The sequence below is a fragment of the Populus trichocarpa genome, chromosome 1, assembly GCF_000002775.5.
Source record: "Populus trichocarpa isolate Nisqually-1 chromosome 1, P.trichocarpa_v4.1, whole genome shotgun sequence".
NCBI lineage: Eukaryota > Viridiplantae > Streptophyta > Magnoliopsida > Malpighiales > Salicaceae > Populus > Populus trichocarpa.
This window is the reverse complement of record NC_037285.2, coordinates 36,419,299-36,445,700: the sequence shown is the minus strand read 5'-3', so window position 1 is coordinate 36,445,700 and position 26,402 is coordinate 36,419,299. Positions and strand designations below refer to the sequence as shown.

Here is a 26,402-nt window from a genome sequence, read left to right as displayed (position 1 = left end):
TAGAAATTAAAGGGTTAAAAATTGGGTTATGAAAATAGTCATGCAATGTAATAAGAAAATGGTAAACTTGCAATCATTAAAAAGGCTAGTATGTTTACTAAATAAATATGTGTGTGTGTGTGTCATAAAAGACTAAAACACAATCCTAATAATCGTTTGGAAACGCTGTCCAATTAGTGTTTCTAAAAAATTTAAAATTTTATTTTTGCTAAAAATTAAGTTTTTTTTATGTTTTTAGATCATTTTGATGTGCTGATCTCAAAAATAATTTAAAAAAAATAAAATAAAAAATCATTTTGATGCATTTCTAAGCGAAAAACATTTTGAACCATAATCACAATCCTAAACAGACTCTAAACGAGTATAGAGTTTGTACTTAAACAAAACTAATTTAGGGTACTTACTTGTTAAAGTCTTTATAATATAACTAAGATAAAATTCTTGTTGTTGTCAATGATTAATTTTTTTTCTTAAGATTTTATTCCTCGTCACTTGATGCAAAAGAACTTTCTTCAATAGTTCTCTTAAGAGTTCAATAACATCACTTTGAAAACATGCACTTTTTTAAGGTATGTGAACTTAATGGTATGAACTCAGTTTTCTCTCTACAAAAATGGATTCCTAAGATCTAAAGTAGAAAGAATGAATAAGAGAACAAGACTTAGAAAACCAACAACAAAAGAAAAAAAGAACTCAAGAAATCTCTACGATTTTCTTTCCACCTATCCAAACACCTATTTATAGGACTCAGGAATCAAAACATTAATTACTCAAAATTCATGAATATTCATAATTCATGAATGTTTATTAATCATGATTAATTTTCATAATTAATGAATATCTATTAATAAATATTTATGAATGTTCATAATTCATGAAAATTCATGAATACATTCATTCTTATCACATCATAATTAATATATTGGTTCATGTACTAAGATATTTTAGGGACTAAAAATTATTGATAAAATAAGGACATAATAAGAGGGGGGGAAATATTTTTCATTAACCAAATTTAAGTCCAAACTCATGAACTTATAAGCTTATTATCCAATCCATTAACTATTTTGGATTTGAAAGTTTTGCTATTCAAAAGTTCTTTGAAAATAATTTCTTTTGGAGGGCTGTGAAATTGGAATCCCAGATCTTGAGAAGATAAAAATATTTAGATGTAATGAATCTTACAATTTTGACTGGGACAACATATATTCATATAATTGTAAATTGTTTTCGATATTGTCAAATTAGGCTTATGAATAACATAGCTTTTGAGAATTTAAATGAAAACTCAGATGTGAAGGTGTTCAACAATTACATATTCTAATTAAAAAGCTGAAGTATTATGATATAATGAGTGTTTAGAACTTTTGAATTACCTATTAGAAAACAAGGCAACTTTATAGTTGTTGAGTGACACGCAAATTATTAAAAAAGTCACGGGGATTAACAGAGAGGATGAAGTTAGAGACAATAGCTCCAAACTAGAACATGTCTTATGTAGAGATGGAATTAAAGCAACATCTTAATCAAATAACATTGGATCCTCCTAATTGAGTCATGTGTGTGTGTGTTTGGTTGCAAGATCTTGCTTTCAATTTGAAAATGTGTATATAGCTTCTTTGTACAATAGTCATCTCTATGAGAGAGTGATCAAGAAACATTCTCGATTTTATCTATATCCAACTCATCACCCTTGCTTAGCTTGCTTCGCAAGCTTGATCTGACTTGGTCAAAACCTACCTTATAATGGGGTCTAGCAAAGATTAGTCATAGCAAAGGAAAGTGGTTAAGCTAACCAATAAGGTTGGTCCATTCCAAAATATCTATGATTTAGCATAAGATGATAGTGGGTTGACTTCCATTCTCGAAGCCTGTAATCATAAAAGGAGGCAGGAGAGAAAATACCACCAGAAGAGGTTGTTGATCCAACCAAAGAGGGTGCTGATCCGTTGGCTAACAATCTGAAAGACTAGCATCATTCCCTTCCAATATCTATTCTAATCTATTCCATTCTTTTTTGTCGGCATTGGCTACATCAATTGACATCACCCTCGCTGGCTTATCCCTACCTCACTTCACTAGAAAACAAACAGAAAAAAGAAACAAAGATGTGATATGAAGGAACCTACACAAAAGAGTCTTTCAGACAACGAAGCTTATTTAGCGGACGGATCAACGACAAAGTCTCACCGATGCTTCTCTTCCACCCGCAGATCCCAGGATTTCTACTCAATTCAAAGAAATGGCGTTTCCACTTAGATTTCTTCATAGACGAGATGAAGGCTTCCACCAATCACATGGTTTTCATATTCTCGAACTGCTATCTTCAGAATGTGCGGAAAAAAACAGACTCCAGCAAAAGAATACGGTTGAATAAAGGAGGGTTCGAGTGTTTTTTTTTTAATTTAATGTTTTTATTTGAATTTAATTTTTATATTTTTTTAATGTGTTAATATTAAAAATAATTTTTTAAAAAATAAAAAAATTATTTTAATAAATTTTTAAATAAAAAAATATTTTAAATTATAACTGTTATTACCTTCTCAATCATTCTTAACTAATTATAATAATGCCCTTCATAGCCTTTCTTTTACTTCCCTTGCTTCGTATGACTAGGAAGAGTATTATTAATTTATATATTAAGCATAATCTATGTATTTTTTTTATAAATTTAATAAATTATTAATTTATAACCGGTCAAAATATTATTTAATTGAGAATATTAATTTATTAAGATTAAACTATACATCCAATAATCATTCCTTCCTGCAGAGTTTGATTATTTCTCGGGATATTAAAAAAAAAACTAACAAAAACAAAAACATAAAAATGAATTTTTTACGATGACACATGGGGGTGTAACAATCCAGAAGCGAAGACTTTGAATTTGAAGCCTCGGCTTAGAGGCCCGCTAAGAAGCCCATATAGGACAATTAATTATCGCATCTGGTTGACCTGCTAAGATCTCACGCGCCTTGAAAGGCACGTGGGCCACGACCAGTTCTTTTTGGCATCCTTTAACTCGCACTTTGAAATTAATGCCACTGCCATCACCACCATCAGCCTCACTGTTGCGTCTTTGCTTCGCTTTTGGTTATTTCTAATAAATTTGGTCAGAGAGTGATTCTCGAGAAAGAGGAAGAGAGAAGCAGATGCTTCCCACATTTCATTTCACTTCACATTCCCTTCAGGGTTTTAATTATCTACTGCTATGACTGAGAGAATCAAGCTTGGTAAGTTTTCAACCTTCTGTTCTCTATGTTAATACTATCCGAGGGTTTTACTTGATGATGTACGATACAAACAAAGAAGCTTTCAATTTTTTCTTTTCCTTTTCAAAATTTAGTTCTAGCACCCTCCTACTAGCTGCTTCTATTATCTTCGAGCGAGCGAAAGTGAAACAGAAAGCAAGATATTTGAGGAACACTACTTTTGTCTGAAAGATGAGTTGGGTTTGTTTTTGAATTTTATAGGTAAGAGAGAAAATGATCTTTGGGAGGGATGTCAGAAGCAAGAAGAAAAGATGGTTGATGGAAGAACATAGCCATTTGAAGATGTCGTCATGGGTTCCAAACGATTATCCACCTCCCCTTTCTCCTTCCTCGTTGTCTTCCCCATCTACAACTAATACTGTTTTCCATAAAGATTCAAATCCTTCATCTTCTGGTTCTAGAATTAGCCCTGCTGTTCTTTTCGTTATAGTGATTCTTGCTGTACTATTTTTCATCTCTGGTTTGCTCCATTTGCTTATTAGATTCCTCATAAAACATCCAACTTCTTCAGCTGCCTCCCAATCTAATAGGTACCCTGAAATATCTGGTTCAGATGCGCTTCAAAGACAGTTACAGCAGCTCTTCCATCTCCATGATTCTGGTCTGGATCAAGCTTTTATAGATGCCCTTCCTGTTTTTCAGTACAAAGAGATTGTGGGTCCAAAAGAGCCATTTGATTGTCCTGTTTGCCTGTGTGAATTTTCTGAGAAAGACAAGCTGAGATTGCTTCCTATGTGCAGCCATGCTTTCCATATCAACTGCATCGACACTTGGCTGCTATCCAACTCAACATGTCCTCTTTGCAGGGGAACCCTTTTCAATACAGCTGGGTTTTCGATGGAAAACCCAATGTTTGATTTCGATGACTTAAGAGAGGATGATGAGTGTACTGGTGATGGAGATATTGTTTTCATTCCTAGTCAAAAGACTGGGGAAATTGAAGGAACTGTTGTTGAAAAGGGGGTGTTACCTGTGAGACTCGGTAAATTCAGGAAGCTAAATGGTGGTGTAGGGGAGGCAGGAGGAGAAACTAGTAGCAGTAATTTAGATGCTAGAAGATGTTTTTCAATGGGTTCGTATCAGTATGTGCTTGGTGATACAGACCTCAGGGTTGGCTTAAGCAATGAGCGGCAAAGTCGTGATATCAAGCCTGCCAGAGGGACCGAACAGAAGGTGAATCTTTCAGTTGATGGAGATTTGGAGGAAAACAAGATTAGTAGCTTGAGCCAAGGTGAGAGCTTCTCTGTATCCAAAATATGGCTTTGGCGTAATAAGAAGGGAAAATTCTCAAGCTCCTCAGATGCACCGATGGGTATTCCTTCTTAACTTAATGTGGATTTGCCATGGATGGATGGAACGCTGTAACAATTGAAGCCACTTTCTCTTGTAGGATGCTAATTCTTAAGGTATTTTCTTGTCTACTCATTAGCCATTGATCAAAGCTTGTTGTGCTTTTCATTTTGATTTTGATTTTGTTTTTCTTTGCTGGATGCTAAATCAAATCAAAAATATTCTGATGACTGGTTCTGGATGTTGGTGTTCTGCTCTTCTGCTTGTAAGTAGAAATTTGATTCCAAGTGCTTTTTGCATTTATGAGGAGGATATATGTATAAATGGTTACGATTTCCCCAGCCCTATACTGAAAGTTACATGCTTGCTTATTTTGTGTTTTTGAGCATATTAGCAACACGCCTGTAATTCTTATGCAATGGACTGGAATTAATTTTTATGTTGAAAACATTTCCATTCTCGTAATGCTATACAAACTTTTAATACAAAATTCTTCATACAAACACATATGTCAGCTACTTTATATATATATATATATATATATGATTTTACAACTTATGAATTTGACGCATCAGTTTGTATAAAAAGTTTATTTGTAAATCATTGTTCTTCCATTTATTAGACTGCAATTCAATAGAATTAAAATTTGTCGTTTATGATGGGCATCCCGACTCCAAAACTCATGGTATAAAAAGAGTTAACGCATGGAGTGATTAATTACCATCTCAAGATAAAAAAAAATAAAGATATAAATATATTTGGCTGAAGAGATAGATGAAGACATAAATAATAAATCTATTATTGATACAATTGTTAGGTTTCTAAAAAAACATACATGATAGAAATGATAAATTTAAAATTTTATTAAGAATCCCAATGATTTTATTAGACAGATATAGAGTTGTTTAAGATTTATATAAAGATTAGTTGAAGATCAAATGTTTTTATTTTTGTTTTGAATAATTGTTTTAAGGCTATGTTATTGCAAACAAGTCGTACAAGTATCTGATCTCTAACAATAATTCATATAAATTATAAGTGATAAATCTCTTAAACTTTTTTAGGAAAGAGAGATTGCTACACTTTCTATTTTCTTTTGTGTTTTAGTTGTTTTTGTAATTAATATAGTTTTTCTTTGTATGCAGAAAATAAGAGGCATAACATTTTATTTATGGGGAAACTTGAAAATTCTATAAATAAAAAAATATTAATTTGTTTTTTAAATAATATCACATATATTATTTTAGGATAATTCTAGAAATTTATTCAATCAAGTTAATAAATTTCTAATTGATTTTTTTTCTTGATTTAGAATTGTAATCCTTTATATTAATCACATTATATTTTTCAATTTCTAAAATTTATTTACAATTAAATTACATTTGATTGATCATCTCATTTTAATTTTTGGCTAATAGTATTCTTATGTGTGGCCTATTAAGTTTCATAATAAGTTGACTCAATTTAAATCATAATCAAATAAAATAGGATTAAATAAAGTAATTGTTTAATTTATTATCAATTTAATAATTGATTTATAATATCTAGTAACCTGTTATGATCCCTTATATATTAGAAAAGTTTTAATTAGTTTGACTTAACTTTTTAGTTATCAGTTTTTTAGTGTAATTTATTATTCATTTATTACGAATGTTTGATTTAGACATTATAACATGAAATATATCTGTTTTGTTAAATCAATTTTTGTTCTCAACATTATAGTCATTGATTATATAAATAGAATTTGAAACTCTTTTCAAATCTTATTCTATATTGACTAAGGATTTTACAATAAATACTATTTGATAACAGAAAAAATATATTTTTCTAATTCACTTAGGGTGATGAATTCTCTCTTGAGTATTTAAATATCTTCATATAGTTTATGATATGCTTGATATTTTTTTATTTATTACCCTTGATTAGGATAACGTGTAGTCAATATCAAAACATAACATTTTTTATATAAGATAACTTAGTGATATTAAATTTAAGAATGTTTTACACAAATATCATATGAATCTTTCCATAAAATATGTGATCTCTTTGTATGAAGTTCTTATGCAAATCAGTTCAATAAACATGTTATCTAACAAGCACTTACATTTTAGTTATAAGTGTCCCTCATTCTCAACTTATAAAAGTATTTTTTCATAAAGGAAGGAATACAATATGTATTGGTCTTAACAACTCTAATTAATATATTCTTAATAAAACATTGATTAGAAACAATGCTTTGATGCAATAGGAATGTCATAATTATAACTATAATTTTCTTTATAATTTCCTATGAATTTTATCTTTACTCTAGATTCATTAATTAAATATCAAATTCATTAATCAAATATAAATGAATATTAAAGATAAATTTTTTTTATTAATAATAAATATGTTTTACATTAATAAAATCAGTGTCATATGTAACCAACCGATTAGCTGCATAACATATTCACTAACATAATTTTAGAGTAAATTTTTGTATTTTTAAAATAAAAAAGTATAAAGGGAACATGTCTCTAGAGACAATATTTATTATTATAATATCATAAAAAGTTCAAAGGGGACATGTTTCTGAAAACAATATTTATTATTATGATATCCCCTCTAACATCAACAAGGTTGAGAGGTTGAGACCTCAATGGATATTGCTTCCCTAAAGTATATGAGATGTAAGGATCTACATTTTGGATTGGTGTTTGATCCCATTCCAAAAAAAAATTATTGTTCTTGTGAGTCCAATAACCCATACTTGGTGGTTGCATATCTAAGGTTACTTTAGTGTATTTTGTTTTATATACTCAATGTTGTGAATAAAATTGGTCCAGATAAAGTAACTTTTCACAGCTTGGATAAAATGGAAAAAATGACTGAAGCAACAAAGTTCCATTTTATTTGCTTTCAAACGAGGGACTTCTTATTAATCTTGGGCCATTAATTAGGGTTATTTTCTTTGTATAATAAGATCTTAAACCTTATTTACAATGTTGCATTAAAAGATCTCGTATGTATACGGAGTCGTGACGATTATCCTTCTAGATTGGGATTTTCATGGTTTGGGTGGAAAGAACAAAAAATTATTATTCTGTATTAGTAAAAAAATGATGAATTCGTCAACTAATATTTTGGTTACTAGGAACCTTAATTAGTCTCATAGTTTGGATAAAGAAACTAATTGAATATAAGAAGGATATATCATCTCTAGTATATTTTATCTAAGGTAAGCTGCATTGTTTATTTGTCCGAAACATGTTTCTATTATTTAGTTTGTTTAAGGTTTAAGAAAAATCATCTTCTGCAAGGAAATCTTTATCCTATTAGGCTAAAACCTAACAATTCTAAAGCCTAAAAAATTAAAGTTGTATTCTTGTCAATTCATTTAGTTTAGTACCGGGAATATGTATTATTTTGTAAAATTCATATCCTAAATATTAATTAAACAAATTGATTTTTATAGTACTTTTGAAATTTTAGCCAAGTCCTAATGGATAATCACAAGTCTATTGTGATACCCATTAATATATATTTTTTTCATATGTTTTCAAGTATAATAAAAATGTAATTTTTTAATTTTTTATGAAGTATGCATGAAAATTTTAGAATTTGATCGTATGCACACAAAAAAAATGTATTTTTTGCATAAGGAATTTTTATATATTTTTTTTATTTTTTTTTGAAATTTTGAAAAAAAACAAATATATTTAATATTGGGTAAGTATCTTACAATATAAGTTTACAGTTAAAATATTAAATAAAATAATTAGAAAACATGCAAGGGACCTACAAATAAATTTAAAATGGTTCATGAATTGTTTCAAATATTTTGAAAATTATTTGGGGTCTGTTTGGCAAAAACATAAAAAATAAGAAAACAAACATTGCTGGAAAATCAGTAGGGCATGTTTTCCAAACATGTCCTTAACAAAAAATCAAAGACTAAAAAAATATCTTAAGATCATGTTTGAGAAACACGCTCCAAGAACAAAAAAAAAACATTTTTTCCCAAACATTCTAAATGTAACCTTATGAAGAATGGACTCAACTTAACCACGTGGGCTAAGCTTTCTAATCCAAAGGCCCACCAAGCCCATAAATACAACACCAAATCAAAAAAAAAAAAATGAAGATCAAAAAGGAAAGAATGTTTAAATACATTCAAGAACACGAAGAATACAAGAACAACCCTAGAAACATGATCTCAATAATAGAATAGATTATATCAAATTGAAAGCGTAGACACATGTGAAAACAACATTCAAGCAGGATTTTAGGGTTGGATCATCACAATAAACATCAGGATTTTAGGGTTGGATTATCATGATTGATCAATTTTATGCAAAAGACAAAGTGAAGGAATCAAAAATAAAAAATGATTACATTAGTGTTTTTAAGCCATCCATACCCTAGATTAATGACAACAAGTATAGACGCATATGTAAGAATTATTAATCAACCGAAAAGACATAAAACTCAACAACTTAAGGCAAAGGTCAACAGATGAATGCTAGCCCAGAAATGCTCAATAAAGACAAAACCCAGAAAAGAAACATAAGGAGCCCATAAAACAGCTTAAACTTAGCAATCAAAGTTTAAACATGCTCAAAACAACTTGATTAAATCATCAAAACAACAAGAAAGCAAAGAATTAAAGGCAAAATAATAAGCAAAATTAAATAATGACAACAAGCAAAAATAATATTTTTTTGGGCATAAACATTGTTCTATTAATTAAATTCATTGTCTTGAAGCATAAACAATATGATTATTGTCTGCAGACGTAACAAACTACTTTAAAATAAGCTAAACCACAACATCTTCAATACTTAAAACCATAACTTCAAAAAAAGATTAACCTAACACTAAAGCCTGCAAAACATCATTTTATACTAACATTTAACACTTCAATTGACAAATCTAATCATTCCAACAAGTTTCAAACAAAATATAAACTTATTAAATCATGTCACAACTAATCATTGGAGAAAAACTAAATAAGTTCACCGAATGCATTAAAATGACAAATAGATGAAAAAGAAAAGCATAATGAACATCTAATACAAACATATAATAAGTAGAATAAGAGGGGAGAAGATATGCTCATTGAACTCCATCCCCTCATCAAAGTTTGAGGAATACCTTAACAATATTGCCTTTTTTGCTTGGAATTTTGTGCTCCTTCCTAGAACTTCTAGTTCTTTGGCCCTTCTGCTTTCACTCTTGGACTCAAAAGCTTTGCCTTTTATCCTTTTCTTTTCACTTTTTATCAATATTTCATAACCTTTTTATCAAAAGACTTTTGGTTATATAATCTTGTAAGTTCGTTTTTTTTTTTTGTCTTTCCCCCACTTTTTTCTTTCCTTTTTTTTATAGCCTCAAATGATAGGTAGTTATAAAACCATTTATGAGTTTGAAGGTGGTTTTTCAAAACTAAATTATAGGAGATTCTTTCTTATTTCTTGTTTTTCTTTTCTCTATAAAGAAATGATTCTTCTCTCTTATTCTTTTGTTTTCTTGCTCTTTAAATATATAACAAGCTTTTGGAGCTCCTACAAAAAAGTTTGGAACTTCATAACTGAAATTTGGCTGAAAATAGTTAAACACCTTTTATAAATTAATTGTGGCAAGTCAGAGGTCATTGAAGCCAACAAAGTCACCTAATTTTAGGGAAAATGAAGAAGAAAACAAAGATGATCATAGAGATTCTTTGAAAAAACTATCTTAATTTCACAAATAATATCAAAATGAACTTAGGAATCAACTGATTTGTTTGCTATGAACAACCATCATAAAAAAAAAAAAAAAAAAAACACCCGTCCATTAACATCTCACACACCAAAAAGAATCACAAAGATTTTAAGCCTAAAAAATATCAGGGAAGGGGGAATACTTGGATAGATAAAGAGGAATAAATATTAGAAATAGAACCAAATACCTGCAATACTTTAACATCCAAGCAAACAACACAGGGAAACACCAAAAAAGAAGAAAACACCATAACATCTGTAACACCTGCTAACATTGCCATTGAAGATTAGAGGGGTGAGAAAAAATAAAAGTAAAATATGAAATACTTGCATCAAAATCATTTTTTTCTTTTAACTCGTTATGGCCACCTCTCTCTGCCCATACATCTCTCTCTTCACTGTGATTTCCTCTGTTTTTTTTCCCGAATCTCTCTGTCAACATCACCAGTCTCTTTCTCTTCACTGAGATCATCGAGATATGAAGCATGCATTCTACAACATTGAAACATGCCTCAAATCCATGCCTCGATTACTCGTACAACATCCTAATAGTATAAGTGTTTCTCTTTTTGTGCTGGCTTGGTGGAATACCTGGTGATGCTTCTGTCGAAGAAGAAAGGGGGAGGACGAGGAATGGTGGGGTTTGATGCTTAGGAGTCTAGCTCATCACCCAAGCTATAGGAGAGGGAGGGAGGGAGGGAAAGAACATGATAAATCAAATGAGCAGGAATTGACTGATCCAAAAAAAAAAAAAAAATTCCAATCCCAAAAGCTTATTGTGGCAATATTCGAGGATACCAAACAAAAATATGATGCACCCGTTAAGAGTGTTCGTACGGCACTCGTTAAGCGTTATTCAATGTTTCAAATTGGTCATAAAATTTAATATTCATCCATCTGCGCTCGCTACGGATAAACTAAAATTTTTCTTACAACACAAAAAAATAATAAATTGTAGTTGTTGGCAATACGCTTTTCACCATTAAAAAAATTAATTGTGAACAAAAAATATTATCCATGTAGTTAATAAAATAAATTAAAAAATATTAAAAATATTTTGAGTCGTTAAATTGAGATAAAAATATATATTAAAACATATGATCACACATGGAGATTTTCAATTTTTCTTTTAGCTATACATAAATAAAAAAACTTTCTTACAAGGAAAGTAAAAATCGCAACTTCATTGAAAAAATTCCACATTTTCTTAACATGATAAAAATAGAAAGCAATTAGAATCCATAAAAAAATATAGATGATTTGAAATAAAAATAAAAAAAATTCCCTTTCAACTAAACTTTGTTATCTCATTAATACACTCATTTTTTTTTATTAGAATAACTCTTTTATAAACAACAACTTATCATAATCATAAATGACAGTTTAAAAAAAATATTTTAATATTTTTATGTGAATGAATTAAAAAAGAAAAGAATGATATATCGTGTGTATGCTATAACGGTAAAAATTTTGAAATTAATTTTTAATTAATTATATAATGATAAAAAAAATATTAATAAGAAAAACAATGAATACAATCATGAAGTAAAATGTAATTTATTTTTCAAAATGATTCATGTAATATTTCTTCTTCTTTTTTTACCAAGAAATACATTTTTTTTTATAAGATCCATAATCGTTGAACAGAAAGTAAAAGAAATTCAAAGAAGAATATTTGTTATAACTATAAGAACTTGGACATCATTTTCATAGAATTTTTATGATCACAAATATAAAATAAAAATTGCATAGCAGGTTCACCTAGAATAATTAATGAAATAATTGCTAATATCATAAGAAAAGCCAAGAATCTCATTAAAAAAATAATATTAAATTGACTGATATCTAATGAAATAATATATCAAATATAATTTAATTTATTTAACTATAATTAGTTTTGATCAAACTTTAAGAAAATAATTTAAAAAAAAATCATAAAGGTTGTAAAACAAAAGCTCATTAATATTATAAAAAAAATGTCATAATCTCATCTAAAAATAAATTTAAAATTGAATGGTATTTAATGGAATAATTTTTTTTAAAATAATTTAATTTTTTTTAAATTAAAAAATAAAAATAAAAATAAACATAAACGAAGGAACATTTTAAAAGAGCTTAGGATGGACTTATGCACATATTTCTAGCCCAAACAAAGAGGATACCTATACTCCTAACCTATATATTTTTTTTAAATTGTGGACAATACATCGTAAAATTCGCATTATTTGCATTGGCAGATGATGTGTTGTCTCTAGTTCGATTCGAGCAACCTCCTGTTGTTAGAAAGTCGGGTTTTCTATTAGAGAAACTCTAAAACTCTATTTTTCAACTAAATATATATATAAAAAAATCTTTAGAAACTCCATTAAAAGTCTTAAAAAAGCATTTATTTTGTTGAGAAAAATGAAAAATCATCTCGATTTCAAAAATCTTGTCGATCCCCAATCTAGTTTTTATGGCAAGATGAATACCAAAATGACATTTCAATTAAATTCCTTTTAGAGCATGTTTGGGAACGCGGTTCAACCCGCGTTCCCAAAAAATTTAAATTTTTTTTGTTAAAATTTAATATGGATTGTACGTTTTAGATCGTTTTGATATGCTAATGTCAAAAATAATTTTTAAAAAATAAAAAAACATCATTGACATGCATTTTGGCACGAAAAGTTATTTAAAAAGCACTCGCAACCACACTGCCAAACAAGTTCTTATTATAAGGAGTTTGTCGACACAAAGAACGAGTTTTTTTTTTTATCAATATAATATGGTTAATTGATGACTTTCCTGTCATTTGTATTTTTTCATTGAGTTTCTCTCTTATCTCCAAGCATAAAAAGAAAATAATGAACAAAAATAGAAAAAGCAAGAAACAATAGGGACCAAATTCTTTTGGTCAAATTCTTAAGGCAAAAGATGGTTTTAAAAAAAATAATCATTCTTTGCCTCATTCTCAAATCTAATCCCCAAATTTTCTTTTTCAATCACTAAATTTTTTTTTTTAAATTTCAGTATCAACCTAATGTGAAAAGAATTTTTGATATTGTGATAATAATATAAAAAAATAAATTATAAAATAAATAAAAGATGTATTTGAAAAATAAATTTAATGATTGAAGTCGAAGAAAAGAGACAAAACAGAACAAAACTATTACAATATACGGTAAATCCTTTCACCTGTTGGAGTAACTCAATAGTGAAAATTACATATCCTTTAGATTTGTTCTTATTTATTAACAATTAAAGACTTATTTAATGTTTATAATCAATATCATTTATTTATTTGTGCATAAATGTTTGATTTTTTCAATAATAAATAGATTGAAATAAATTCATTTAAATAATACTAGGCATCTTATCCGTATCGTGAGGATGGCATCTACATTATTGTATTCCCATCTCACCCTAAACCTTATCTATTGAACTCTCCTCTCTTTCACTTGCAAACCAGACCAGACATCAAGTTTGCGATGTTATATGTCTTAAGTATCTATATTGGATTGATATCTTTTTAGAATACTAGATACGGTGCCATGGCAGCCATAATCCCGTGCCACTATTGTTCTTCCATGGCTATCTCCAAACTACCCAGAAGCCATATTCCTTTGGGGAACATTAACCACGTCAATGCTGCTTGGTGGGGTCGGCAGCTCTCACTCAGATGTTCTCTCAAAGCCTCCCAGAAGGCTCAGCTCCGTAATAAACTGGTATTTGCTGTTTTTGTTTTGAATATGGTGTTGATTTTAAAGAGTTGAAAATGTATGATGCCTCTCAATTATTGCGGTTTGATGAAGTCTAGCTTTTATGTTTTAAATAGAGTGTTTGGTGATTTGTTTGCATTGCAAATGTTTTTTTTTTTTTTTTTTAATATTACAATAGAGGCATATGAGTCCTCTGGGAGAAGAGGAGAAAACTTCCCTAAAGAACGCATAGCTTATTTGTTGACTTGGAAACCAATTGATTTGACCAACTTTTCCTGATGGAAGCAAACAATGCCTTACAATGATAAGAGTTTATTTTATCTTTTGTGCAGAAAGTGAAGTTATTTTCCTTGAAGGAGTGTGCAATCTCTATTGCTTTGGCAGTTGGATTGCTAACAGGAATGCCTTTTGTAGATTGGTCTCCAAATGCTTATGCAGCTAATCCAGCGATGCCTGATCTTTCAGTGTTAATATCTGGACCACCAATCAAAGACCCGGGTGCATTATTAAGATATGCTCTGCCAATTGACAATAAAGCTATAAGGGAAGTACAAAAGCCACTTGAAGATATCACAGATAGTCTCAAGGTCGCTGGAGTCAAGGCACTTGATTCTGTGGAGAGAGTAAGAAAACTCGAGTTTTCCCTTTCCCCCTCCTTTTCTATGCTTGTTTCGGAGATATGATGGTTTAATGGTAGCTGTGAATTTTCTTTTTGAGTAATATAGAATCTCAGGCAATCATCTCAAGCCCTTAAGCAGGGAAAGAGTTTGATTATCTCAGGCTTAGCTGAATCAAAGAAGGACCATGGAGTGGAGCTGCTTGATAAGCTTGAAACTGGAATGGATGAACTTCAACAGATTGTGGTGGATCGGAACAGAGATGCAGTAGCACCTAAGCAGAAGGAGTTGCTTAGTTATGTTGGCAGGTAAATTTTATAGTAGAATCAATTTGCTAAGGATTGAGCTTTTTGATTACTTCGAAATGAGTAAAGTGCATGAAGACCTGATTTGAACTTAGGGACAAACGTTTCTCCAGTTGGACTTCAATGACATGTGTTTTCTCTGTTAGTGCATAACAATTTTTATTTTGTTGTTGCTGTGATATTACAGTCGCATCTAATGGTTTGAGATGGATGCCACTGTTTTCAAATCAATATGATTGATTGTGAAGTGTTATCGTGTTCCTAAATATAAGTCTTGAAAATTGAAATGTAGTTGGTTCAAAAAAGCAATTGGCATTTAATTGTAAAATGAAATAGCACTATACCTTTGGATGTACAGAATATGAAGCTGTGATGAAGTTATAAACAACAAAGTGTTTGTCAATCGCGGGAGTGTGTGGTTCATTATATCATGTTGAATCTAATGTTGAATAACAGCAATGGAGAAGCGTTGTGAAGTTTGCGACCTGGTGATAACAACATCAGTCATGCTACTGAATCTGATCTTGAATAACTGGCACAGAGAATTTGTGACGTTTCCAATTTGGCTTCTCACAATACCTTTAGTCTAGTAATAGATTTTGATCTAAAAGAACAGCCATGAAGAATACTGAATAGAGCTTCTGGAATGTTAGATGTTTCTCCATGAGGTGTTGCAAGCTGATATTAGCATATGCCATGTTGGTTAAAAATCTGGATAATCTGCAAAGCATGAGTCGAGGTCAAAGCCAATAAATTCACAAAACATTCTCCCTGTGATTGTGCTTGTTAGCATCTTCCCATCTCTCTTAATTGCAAACCTTTACTTTCCCTTTACATTTTACATCTAGCTGCACCGTCATCAATTTGGTCTCCAATACAACCATATGATATTCAAATAAATTGAACGGAATTAACTCTTCCATTACACCCGGTACAAAAACAATACCCCACTTGGCTGAAGTTCTTACTGTGACCACTGTTTTTCCCACTCTCATGTTGCTATGGATCACTAGCGAGAATGTGTCCATGTATGGTATCTCTTTTATAACTGCCTCCTGCATATCACGAAAAAATTGACTTGAAAAAGTTAATCCTCTTAAGATAAAAACTATTCTCATATATACCCTTGTCATTGACCTGCAGCTGAGATCTTCCTGGGGCATTGCGTTTCTGCAGTGTTGAAGAGGATATGGTGGATGGCTTCCCATATGAGGTGCCTGAGGAATACCAGAGTATGCCTCTATTGAAGGGAAGAGCAACTGTGGATATGAAGGTCAAGGTCAAAGACAATCCCAATGCAGACGAGTTTATGTTCAGGATTGTTCTAGATGGTTACAGTGCACCAGTAACTGCTGGGAACTTTTTGGACTTGGTGCAACGACACTTCTATGATGGAATGGAAATTCAAAGAGGTAAAATGCCTTAAAACAATGTATAAGAAAAAAGTTGAGCTCAACTATAAATCACTCTGCCTTTGGATTGTCTTTTACTATAATTATTTTCACACTAGCAGGATCAGACTTTAAATTTGCATTACTGAATATTGAGGGGTGTTCATTTGTACTCTCAAAATGGTGCTAAAATTGCTCAACTTCAATGTAATATCACTATCATACATAAATTGGAAGTGTTTCCATTAGTTTGAGATTTTGTTTATGTAAATACCTTTGAGATTTCCTTGGACGTACTGCAGCGGATGGCTTTGTTGTTCAAACTGGGGATCCTGAAGGTCCCGCAGAGGGTTTTATTGATCCTAGTACAGAGAAAACTCGGACAATACCATTGGAAATCATGGTCAATGGAGAGAAATCACCATTCTATGGGGCAACTTTGGAGGTAATGCCCACTCCCACACAAGCACTCGTATATCTTGGACTAAGAATACAAAGATCATGAAGAAAGAAGTCTTAATTTCGTCACATTTTGTCTCTAATATGGTGTATATTTTATCCAGTTTCATGTTATAATTGTACTGAATCTATTGTCTGATTTCGGCTCTCTTTACCCAATGGTTCAGTTGACTGTCACTTGACTTTGTGTTCATCTCACTTGAATTAGCAGTTCTAAGAAATCTTTCACCCCTCACATGGCATGGTCATACCTTTTTTTTTCTTTTCCAGTTAAAAGGTTTTAGCCTTTTACCATGGACCTTGAACTAAACAATGATTTGAATTTGGTCAATCAATTTATAATTTTAGGAAATACATGCAGCTCACTTTAACTGTGTGAAAGCTCGACTTTGGTAGATTGAAATTCGTAGTGGTCATTATTAAATAACTGTCTTAACCTAAAAGTATAAGCTGTGAAGCGAAACTCTAAAAATAATTTATATTACTTTTCAACATGTTTTCAAGTGAAAGTCCTTTAGTTAGATAAATGTGGTGAGATTTGAAGTTGTAACCATTTGATCATTCTCTAATACCATATGAAGTAACCATCCTAACTCAAAAACCTGAAGCTATTAAGTGGAGCTCTAAAAATGGTTTTTATTACTGTTTAACACATTGCAGCTGATGAAAAATAAGTATTCCTAGTACCGGGATAGATTCTTCTGACTAAGTGCCTTAATTTGTGTGGTGCCACAATGTTCAAATTCTTCTTACTCATCTCAATATAGCATAAAAATTGCAATTTTCATTAGTTTTGGGTATTTCCTTGTATTTTCCATGAAGGCATATATTGTGTGTTTATTTTATTTTCCCCTCTTGTTTCTGAAAATATGTGATTTTGTAAGATTTTCTGATATTATTGCTATGTTTCTTGACAGGAGCTTGGTTTATACAAGGCTCAGACGAGGCTTCCATTCAATGCATTTGGAACAATGGCCATGGCCAGAGATGTGAGAACTTGATTTTTGAACTCTCTCACGTGTGTGCTCTCCGGTGATTCCAATATTCTGAAAGATTAACCGGAAGTTGGGTCTTTTTTCTTAACAGGAGTTTGAGAACAACTCAGCTTCAAGCCAAGTATTTTGGCTACTAAAAGAAAGTGAGCTAACTCCCAGCAATGCAAATATATTGGATGGTCGATATGCTGTCTTTGGTTATGTTACGGAAAATGAGGATTATTTAGCAGATCTCAAGGTTGGAGACGTCATAGAGTCCATTCAAGTGGTTTCTGGCCTCGATAATCTGGTTAACCCAAGCTATAAAATTGCCCGTTAGTCCATTCAGTACCTGATATTGCATCCGGGAGTTCGGTGACAACTTGCAATGACTTCCCTGCGCAGATTTTAAGCTTGTTTTCTGTTGATTTCATTATATGACTACAACCTTTCATCTCCAGTGAGTCGTAGCTTTCCAGCTGAGAATTTATTTATTCTTCGCATTGCGTCCTCGACCACAAGCATTGTTATATATATATATATATATATATATATATATGTGCGCGCGCGCTTTGGCTGTTAGTTGTGACGTTTCCGATTCCATGAACCGAAACATTTAAGCTACAATTAATGCACTAATTCTTCTCATCTTCTTCTCTGGTAGAAACCTAAACTTCTTGAAAAAGAAACGAACCAAGAACCCTAAGCTTCCTTTCAATCCTGGAAATAACATCCTCACACTTTTCTCTACAAAAACCTTCCTTTATTGTTTGAATTACAAAAGGTCTATCTGTAATGATTTTAAAGTACAAAGCAAACCATATAGTAGTAATGAGTTCTTAGTGGAGTTTTGTGGTATGCATATACTCTAACTATAAGTGTTAATTGAACGAATTCACAAAACACAAAAGTTAATTGAATGAATTAAAATATAAGGATAGGAATGAATAATTGACAAAAACACAAACAAAATTTATTAGTTACTAAAACAATTAAAAGGCGTGGTGTCAATTTAATTATTTATATGAATTGCTTTTTAATTGTCTGGTTACAAGTTTTTTTTAATAACAATACCGATGGGTTCGTAGGAGAGTATTGTAGATATTGTATTTTAAAATATTTTTTATTCGAAAATACATTAAAATAATATTTTTTAAAATTTATTTTTAACATCAGCATAAACAATTAAAAATATAAAAATTAATTTTTAAAAAATACACTTTAATCGCACTTCTAAATACACACCCCTTAAAAAATGAGTTTAAGTTTGAACTATTATATTAAATTTAATAACATTACTGAAAATTTTTCTAAGATCTAGATGTTCCAACCTGCAATAAAAACACAGGCAATAAACTAGTTTATACCAAATAAAAAATATTTTCTTTTTGAGAAACATGAAAAGATAGGATCGATGATTATATATATACCCAGAAACAAAAATCTATCATGTGCCTACTATGATTAATGCATATTAATTGGGTATCAAATGCTCAACCAGAAAGGGTGTATAGGGCCCGCCCATCCATCATATTAACGTTCAATCGATCAAGAAACATAAAAACAGAGCAAGAACTAACGTTCAAGTTTCATAAATAAAGCTTAACAGAATCCATTGTCCAGTAAAGAAACCGGTATCGCAAGGTTCTTCTTAGCCTATAGTCTCCGCAGACTCTACCCTCAGCTCTTTAAGCCAGTGTCTTGAACAGAACATGAGACGAATTGGACGAAGTTTACTTCAAGGACGAAGTTTTTCACGGCCCTCGGTACCTGCGAAAACAGAGACAACCTTGAGGCTGATCAAGAGGGATCATACCTCCACCCATGGACGTGTCAATTGCCTCTAACATGAAAACAACCACCTCCATCTCCGGCCGTCTGTCTGGATTAGCATCCCAGCATCTCTTCATTATATTCGCAAGAGAGCTCGGGCAGCAACGAGGAATTTCTGGCCTCAGATTCTGTTATAATAATAGTGATTGTTAAAATTATTATGAACACTGTATTATTATTGCTTCCAATAACTGGTAAGAAAAACTACTAAGCATCTGGAGAGACAGAGAGAGGGAGTAAAGGAGATATGTTACCAGAGTAAAAGAAAGAGGAAAGGGTGGTAATTTGACATAAAAGCTTTGGTTGTGAGATGAGCTAGATAAAAACAGCCAAAAGGCTTGGATGTTAGTTTCTATGCTAGTAGGTGATGTTCAAATTTTGCAGAAAACCATGTATTGCCATTACCACATATTTTCCTGTACTAAGATCGGAAAAAACATTTAAAACACTTCATCTACCTGTCGCACAACAGCAGATGTCACTTCTGAGAAGCTAAGATCGGGATATGGCATGTCACAGCAGTATATCTCCCACAGGCAGATACCAAAACTGTACACATCACACTTTCTGTTGTACGGATTGCCATTGAGAACCTGCCCGATCACAATACTTGGAGGATAGATAGGATAAAAATGTTATCAAAACTGAAATCAATGCTTGGAAATTTGACGAGTAACTTGAGGAGTTGCGATTCATTGACAATCAACCATTAGAATATGTGGAGCATGCAATTAAAACTAAAAGATATTACTGTTCTTCATGACAGAACTTCAGTCAGAAATCGACATTCAAGACTCCAAGACTGTTGTTTTATTGATAAAGCACCTTAATATTGAAGGCTCGGAAAAGCAGAGGCTTGTATGCCTTGTAAATTTATACCTCTGGTGCCATGTACCCAAGCGTTCCAGTCTCGCCAGTCATGTCATTAGGATTTGATGCCTCGATGCGAGCAACCCCAAAGTCAGCTAATTTCACTGTACGTGTCTTGTCCAGAAGCATATTTTCAGTTTTGACATCTCTATGGACAATCTTCTTAGAATGGAGATAGCTCAACCTGCAAGTAATTCCAAATGGCAGTTTCAATAATTTCGAATTGCATGGTTTGCTACAATATCAAAGACTGAAAGCATCCAAAATATAAGCTTTCAATCCAAATGATTTGAAAGTCAAAATAAACACAGATGGACATGAGTAACTGACCCTCGTGCAAGATCTAGTGCCAATTGAACAACCACTTTAAAAGCAAGCTTCCTTCTCCTATTCTTTATGAGGTAAGATTTCAAAGCACCCCCAGGGCAATATTCGACAACAACACAGCAAATGTTACTTGGCATGCCAATGTGACCATTCTCTGTTTGTATGTTTAACTCTGATGAGCCAATTGCAGCCCCAATAAACTGCAGAAGGGATTTGGCTTGATTCAAAACAAGAAGATATGAACAGGAGCTAAACACTGAAACCTCAAGTAGTCCATATCGAAGATGTTAACAATATACTTGAAGAAAGTACAAATTGAAATGCTCCGGAAATGCTATGTTCGAAAACATTAAGCTATAAACATATTGAATACATTAAGAAATGTCAAAAATAAAAATAAAAACTAACAACAACGTTAACCACTATTGTCACTACATCTCCAACATTCTCTCGTTAGCATATCATATTTATACGTTTTATCCAATTCTCCATTGAAATTTGCTATCAAGTCTTGAACAAGAATTCTGAAAAAAATAAAATCAAATCAAATCTCACATAGTTGGAATGGTAGCTCGAGGATAGGACGAATTCAAACATCACCTAGACCATGATTATTTGCAAGGATTCAAACTCCATCAAACATGAAAGAAAGACAAGGATATAAATCGCGTGGGATACTATAAAAGAAAAACTCCATAGAATGAACCAAATTAAACATTACAACTGTGTCACAAGTAACCAAACGAGGGACGCATTAGAAAGGATATCACGTTACTGATTTAAATTTAAAAATTATAGACCAAAGAAAGGTTGCATGTTTTCAAACCTATCTTGAGAAAGAGGAGAACGTCATACATGAAATGAAATCGTACCTTAGTCACGTTAGGATGATCAAGCTTGTGCCAAACGGCAACTTCTTGTGTAAAAGCAGCTCTCAGAGAAGCTACCTCGGCCTCTGATCGGTGTCCTTCCTCCCCCCAATCAAGAAGTTTAACTGGGCCAGAGGAAGAATAAAAAACTTGACATACTAACTACTAATTTAGGAATATAGCTCATGACTGGAGAGCTATATATTGTCGACAGCCTCTTGCGCAAGGCAGCTTTTTTTTTTTTTTTTTTTTAATCTCACAATTTAATTTACATGAGAAAATAGAGGGAAATAATAAGTAAATAAATAAATTAGTAGGCAGCAGCTTGCCTGATAGCTGGGCAAGGATTTTCTTCGGTGTTTAGGTGGAACATGCACGTGGCGGCTTTATAACTAAGCTCGATCACTTAAGTTGTTTGATGTTGTATTTCTCTTCCACGTAAACATGAAATCTATTATTCAAATTATTTATGAATTCTGTTTTTTATACAAGAGAGGGAAAATATATACTGAGTAATCTCAAACTTTTTTTATTTTATTTCCCGAGAGTAAAGTAAAAGACGACAACAAAATAATTAAATAATAATAAGTCTGGACACATGAAAGTTAAAGATAAACAGAAGAAAAGGCAATATTTTGTGCAGCAGCCAACTGCCAACTCATACAATCTCGTGAAATCACGGATTTTTGCAAACATGGATCTACAAGGATCCAGGATTATTAAGAGGTACACGAAAGTTAGAGAAAGCAAAACACTTCTCCTCGGCAAACTGCTGGTTTTAAACACAAATGAGGAGATGGCTAATACAAATTAATGGTCTGAATCTGCCATCTTTACGAAGCTTTCCTCAGCAAACCAAGCAGGGAATTCCTAATAATCAACATTTATGTATATTATTTGCTAGAATTCCTTATCGTAAACTTGATAAAAAATATATAATTTTCTGTAATGGAGCCTGAGAACACCCCCTCCCTAGCTTCTAACACAATTGCGCGCATGCCAAATTAGAGCAAGATATATAGAGGACATTAATTTCGCAAACGCAGATAGCTAGTTTCTTGTGTTAGTCAACCTATACATTGGAAATTATATCAATGCACCGGAGTAGGAGGATCGGTAAGACATTTGAAGGTATAAAAAAGGGAATGCATGTATATAGATATACGTACCAGCAACATCCTGGCCATCATAAATGCCACGGTGAACGGTGCCAAAGGTGCCACGAGCTATAACACTTTTGATGATGAGCTTGGAGGGGTCAATCTCCCATTCATGACTAGTTATGGTTGTACTGTTATTATTCTGGGTGAGTCTTTGCGTTTCTCCTTCTCCTTCGCCTTGATCTCCATCGTTCTTGCTTTTGTTCTTTTCCACCGTCCATGCTCTAGTACTTAAATGCCTTTGCAGTTGTTCGTCCAAGCTCTTGAGATCTATTTGATCTGCTCTCACATACCCACCACCACTTTCACTCTTTTGATCCTTCATCTCTCTTTCTTTCTTCTACTTCTAATATCAGATAGACCACAAGAAATCTTCGATGAGTTATTGAGGAGTGTGCAAACTGGGTCAGAGACAACACGTAACTACTGCCTGTGAACCAGCGTGGGTTTTGGTTTGTTATATATCGAGTGTGGTGGTGTCGTTTTACTTTGTTTCTTATCTCAATCTTTAAGCTATACTTGTTCTCGTGACGATGATGATATGCCCGTATGGAGCTGTAGCCTGAATACAGTTCGGTTAAAACTTATTTATTTTTATTTATTTTTAAAAAATAAAAAAAATATTATTTTAATATATTTTTATACGAAAAATACTTTAAAAAACAGTCGCTATCACAATGTTATTGTTGTGATTATGGCAAACTAGTGAGTAACCAAAGACTAAACTAGCAATACCACTCTAGCAAAACCATATTGAAAACTCTATAGCAATTCACAGTGTTTTGTGATGAAAGCTAAAGTGCTTCACCACATGATTTAACTTTATTTGTAATGACTTGTAATTGTAATTCTCAACCAGCTCAATATTAAAAAAAATAAAATTGACAAAGATAATTTTGAAAAGATCATAAGAAAAAAATTAAAACCATGTTGAGAGACACTCCAGCAATCCACAGTGTTTTGTGAGGAAAGCTACAATGCTTTCCCCACATGATTAAGCTTTATTACAAAGTTAAATTTTAACCAGCTCAATATTAAAAAAATAAAATCAACAAAGATAATTTTGGAAAAAAATATTACGAAAGAAAACACAAAAGAAACTGGAAAAAAACCATGTGGGAAAAAACATTATGGAAATTCACAGTAATTTGCGAGGAAAGTTACAGTGTTTTTCTCACATATTGTAATTGTAATTTTTAACCAGCTCAATATTAAAAAATAAAATTGAAAAAGATAATTTCGGAGAAAATCATCAAAAAAAAAAAACAAAAAAAAAACCATGCGGAGAAACACTGTAATAATCAACAATGTTTTAAAGAAAAAACAATTACAAAACTAAATTCTCAATCAACTCAATATTAAAAAAATAAAATAAAAAAATATAATTTTGAAAAAAAATAAAATAAAATTGAAAAATCATGTGGGAAAACACCGTAGCAATCCATAGTATTTTAAATGAAAAAAATTACAAAGCGAAATTTTTAACCAGCTCAATATTAAAAAAATAAAATCAACAAAGATAATTTTGAAAAAAAAAATAAACGAAAAAAAGAGGGGAAAGTTGGAAAAAAAGGAAAGTAATTTTGAAAAATAAAAAATAAAAAGATAAAAGGGGAAAGTTGGAAAAAAAAAAAGAAAAAGTGAAAAAAAAAGGAATGGACCATGGATTACTATTGTAATCTACAGTGCATGTGAGTGTGTTTGGTATTGTGGTAGCTGTTATGGTTGTGGTTTGAAAAAAATTGTTTTATAAAAAATACTTTTAGTTGAGATTGATTTGAAAAAATAGGTGTTTGGTTAAAACTGTGGTTGAAATTGAGGTTAAAGAAAAAGTAGTTTAATGTGTTTGGTTAAGAATGCTTTTTAAATTGAGATTATAAAATAATTTTAAAAAATATATATTAATATTGATGGTTTTAAATTTAAATATTGTGGATTTAACTATTGCTATTACATCATGAAATAAATCATACTTTATATAAATTTTTTTTATTGTTCCATTAAACTATCTATAATTCTATTACATACAAAATTCATCCGATAAGAACTATAAAATTAGGTAAAATATTATCAGGAATAAAATTGAGATTACAGTACGAGTAAATTTAATTCATCTTAAACTAATTTAAAAAAAAAACAAAAAAAAATTGTTGTTCACGTTCATGTGAACAGTGCGAGTGAAATCAATTAACTGCACTGATTTTTTTTTAAAAAAAACTGTTCACATGAACAATAGAGCACGGTTCAACATTTTGCCGCGCAGAAAGCAGCTCCTAGTTGCTTCCCTTTTTTTTGCGTTTCAAAAGCAGCAGACCGTGGGACCCATGAACAATAACAAGCGTTTGTTTAATTAACCAAACAGCTTGCAAAATGAAATCGCATGAAACGTGGACGCTACCACGTAACCAAACGGGTTCATAGCTTATTACTTAATATACTCTTATAAGTATGTACTCAATTGAACATGGAGATACTTTCTAGGTTACCCTTATTATATTATAAATAAAGCTAAAAGGTATGTAAAAATCATAGTTTTCTCACATCCATTAACATTGTGAATTATAATAGTAATCTAGTGTTGGTTTTTTTTTTTTGTGTATTTTGATCTCTATTTTTTTTTGGGTTATTGATTATTTTATTTAGTCCTTATATGATATATTTATGGGGCTTAGAGTTGATAATTTATTTTAATTTGCTTTTTATATGGTTATTCCAATATAAACAAATATCCTAGCATCAGGTTGGTATCAGAAAAATATTCTAGCATCGCATTATGATCTATTTTTTTTAAAAAAGTTTAGTTAAATAAAAAATAATTTGAAAAAAAACTAGGTTAATAAATTTTGTGGAGTCAATGACCAAGTTTGTGAGTTTGGCGAAATAACCCTGGTTGCCCCAGCTTGCGGGTTTAGCAGAGTATTTGTTTTTCTTTTTAATTGAACTCGATTATGTGATTGTCTATTTTTATTTTTATTATATAGTTAAAAAAAACATGTTATAAAATTTTAAAAAGTCCATGGGCCTATTGACGGGTATGACGAGTTGAACTTTTTTTTTTATAAATGCATTTTTTTTCGATTTCATTCTTTGATATTTGACTGATTGAGAATTGTGTTTCATAATTTTTTTTTTATAAGGTTATCATAGTCTTAAAAAAAAAGTCTTAGTATTGGTTTAACGCTCGATTTTGCGATTGTCTATTTTTATTATCATATATTTAATAAACAATGGTTTAGAAAAAATAACTAGTTATTAATCCCAATGGAGTCCATTACTCGGTTTGTGGGTTTCACGTGTTGACCCGGGTTACCCAATTCACGGGTTTAGTGGGTTTACCCATCAAACCTGTTATGTTTTTTTATATAGTTCTTGGTCCTTTATTTTTTCTATTTTTTTTATTTCACTCTTATTCAATATTGGATTGGTTGAGAAATGAAATTTATGGTTTATTTTTTTCTACTTTCTATAGGGTTATCAAGATCTCAAATAAATATTTTTTTAGGTTGATGCTTGATTTTGGAAGCATCTAGTGTTATCATAAAATTAAACAAAAATAATTTACAAAAACAATAAAATTATTAAACTTATTGAAGTCC

The 26,402-nt window shown here is 31.2% G+C and overlaps 3 protein-coding genes across 5 annotated transcripts; 2 read left to right on the top strand and 1 right to left on the bottom strand.

Annotated features, from left to right (window-relative positions):
- The first annotated feature begins 3,042 nt into the window (after window positions 1-3,042).
- On the top strand, window positions 3,043-4,933 carry LOC127904394 (RING-H2 finger protein ATL46-like). 2 transcript variants are annotated; one of them, XR_008057524.1, is made up of 3 exons: window positions 3,043-3,233; window positions 3,474-4,678; window positions 4,836-4,933. XR_008057524.1 is itself a non-coding variant. In XM_052447688.1 (2 exons), exon 2 carries the CDS (start codon window positions 3,486-3,488, stop codon window positions 4,596-4,598), a length of 1,113 nt encoding a protein of 370 aa, XP_052303648.1. In that variant the 5' UTR covers window positions 3,043-3,233; window positions 3,474-3,485; the 3' UTR covers window positions 4,599-4,933. The 2 variants fall into 2 exon arrangements, 1 of the variants encoding a protein (XP_052303648.1); XM_052447688.1 differs by having other exon boundaries at window positions 3,474-4,933.
- An 8,734-nt stretch (window positions 4,934-13,667) lies between these two features.
- LOC18095299 (peptidyl-prolyl cis-trans isomerase CYP38, chloroplastic) lies at window positions 13,668-18,260 on the top strand. Its single transcript, XM_052447686.1, has 7 exons — window positions 13,668-14,007; window positions 14,334-14,624; window positions 14,727-14,926; window positions 16,100-16,335; window positions 16,617-16,759; window positions 17,691-17,762; window positions 17,860-18,260. The coding sequence occupies exons 1-7, from the start codon at window positions 13,834-13,836 to the stop codon at window positions 18,085-18,087; spliced, it is 1,344 nt and encodes a 447-aa protein (XP_052303646.1). The 5' UTR covers window positions 13,668-13,833; the 3' UTR covers window positions 18,088-18,260.
- Window positions 18,261-19,240: 980 nt separating this feature from the next.
- LOC7496818 (serine/threonine-protein kinase STY13) lies at window positions 19,241-23,290 on the bottom strand. Of its 2 annotated transcripts, XM_024581218.2 has the most exons (7): window positions 22,816-23,290; window positions 21,650-21,771; window positions 20,781-20,977; window positions 20,460-20,634; window positions 20,039-20,173; window positions 19,835-19,895; window positions 19,241-19,708 (listed from the first exon to the last, which is right to left on the bottom strand). In XM_024581218.2, exons 1-7 carry the CDS (start codon window positions 23,129-23,131, stop codon window positions 19,635-19,637), a joined length of 1,080 nt encoding a protein of 359 aa, XP_024436986.2. In that variant the 5' UTR covers window positions 23,132-23,290; the 3' UTR covers window positions 19,241-19,634. The 2 variants fall into 2 exon arrangements, with proteins under 2 accessions (XP_024436986.2, XP_002300019.2); XM_002299983.4 differs by lacking the exon at window positions 19,835-19,895 and having other exon boundaries at window positions 22,816-23,285.
- Window positions 23,291-26,402: the final 3,112 nt, after the last annotated feature.

Bases quoted from the DNA above. Each gene is read 5' to 3' on its own strand.
- LOC18095299 (XM_052447686.1), top strand. From the start codon at position 13,834: ATGGCAGCCATAATCCCGTGCCACTATTGTTCTTCCATGGCTATCTCC. The intron at 14,625-14,726 runs GTAAGAAAACTC...TGAGTAATATAG, and splicing joins CACTTGATTCTGTGGAGAGA to AATCTCAGGCAATCATCTCA. The intron at 16,760-17,690 runs GTAATGCCCACT...GTTTCTTGACAG, and splicing joins TCTATGGGGCAACTTTGGAG to GAGCTTGGTTTATACAAGGC.
- LOC7496818 (XM_002299983.4), bottom strand. From the start codon at position 23,131: ATGAAGGATCAAAAGAGTGAAAGTGGTGGTGGGTATGTGAGAGCAGAT. The intron at 21,772-22,815 runs GTACGTATATCT...CCTCTGGCCCAG, and splicing joins TGATGGCCAGGATGTTGCTG to TTAAACTTCTTGATTGGGGG. The intron at 20,978-21,649 runs GTACGATTTCAT...TCCCTTCTGCAG, and splicing joins ATCATCCTAACGTGACTAAG to TTTATTGGGGCTGCAATTGG.
- LOC127904394 (XM_052447688.1), top strand. From the start codon at position 3,486: ATGATCTTTGGGAGGGATGTCAGAAGCAAGAAGAAAAGATGGTTGATG.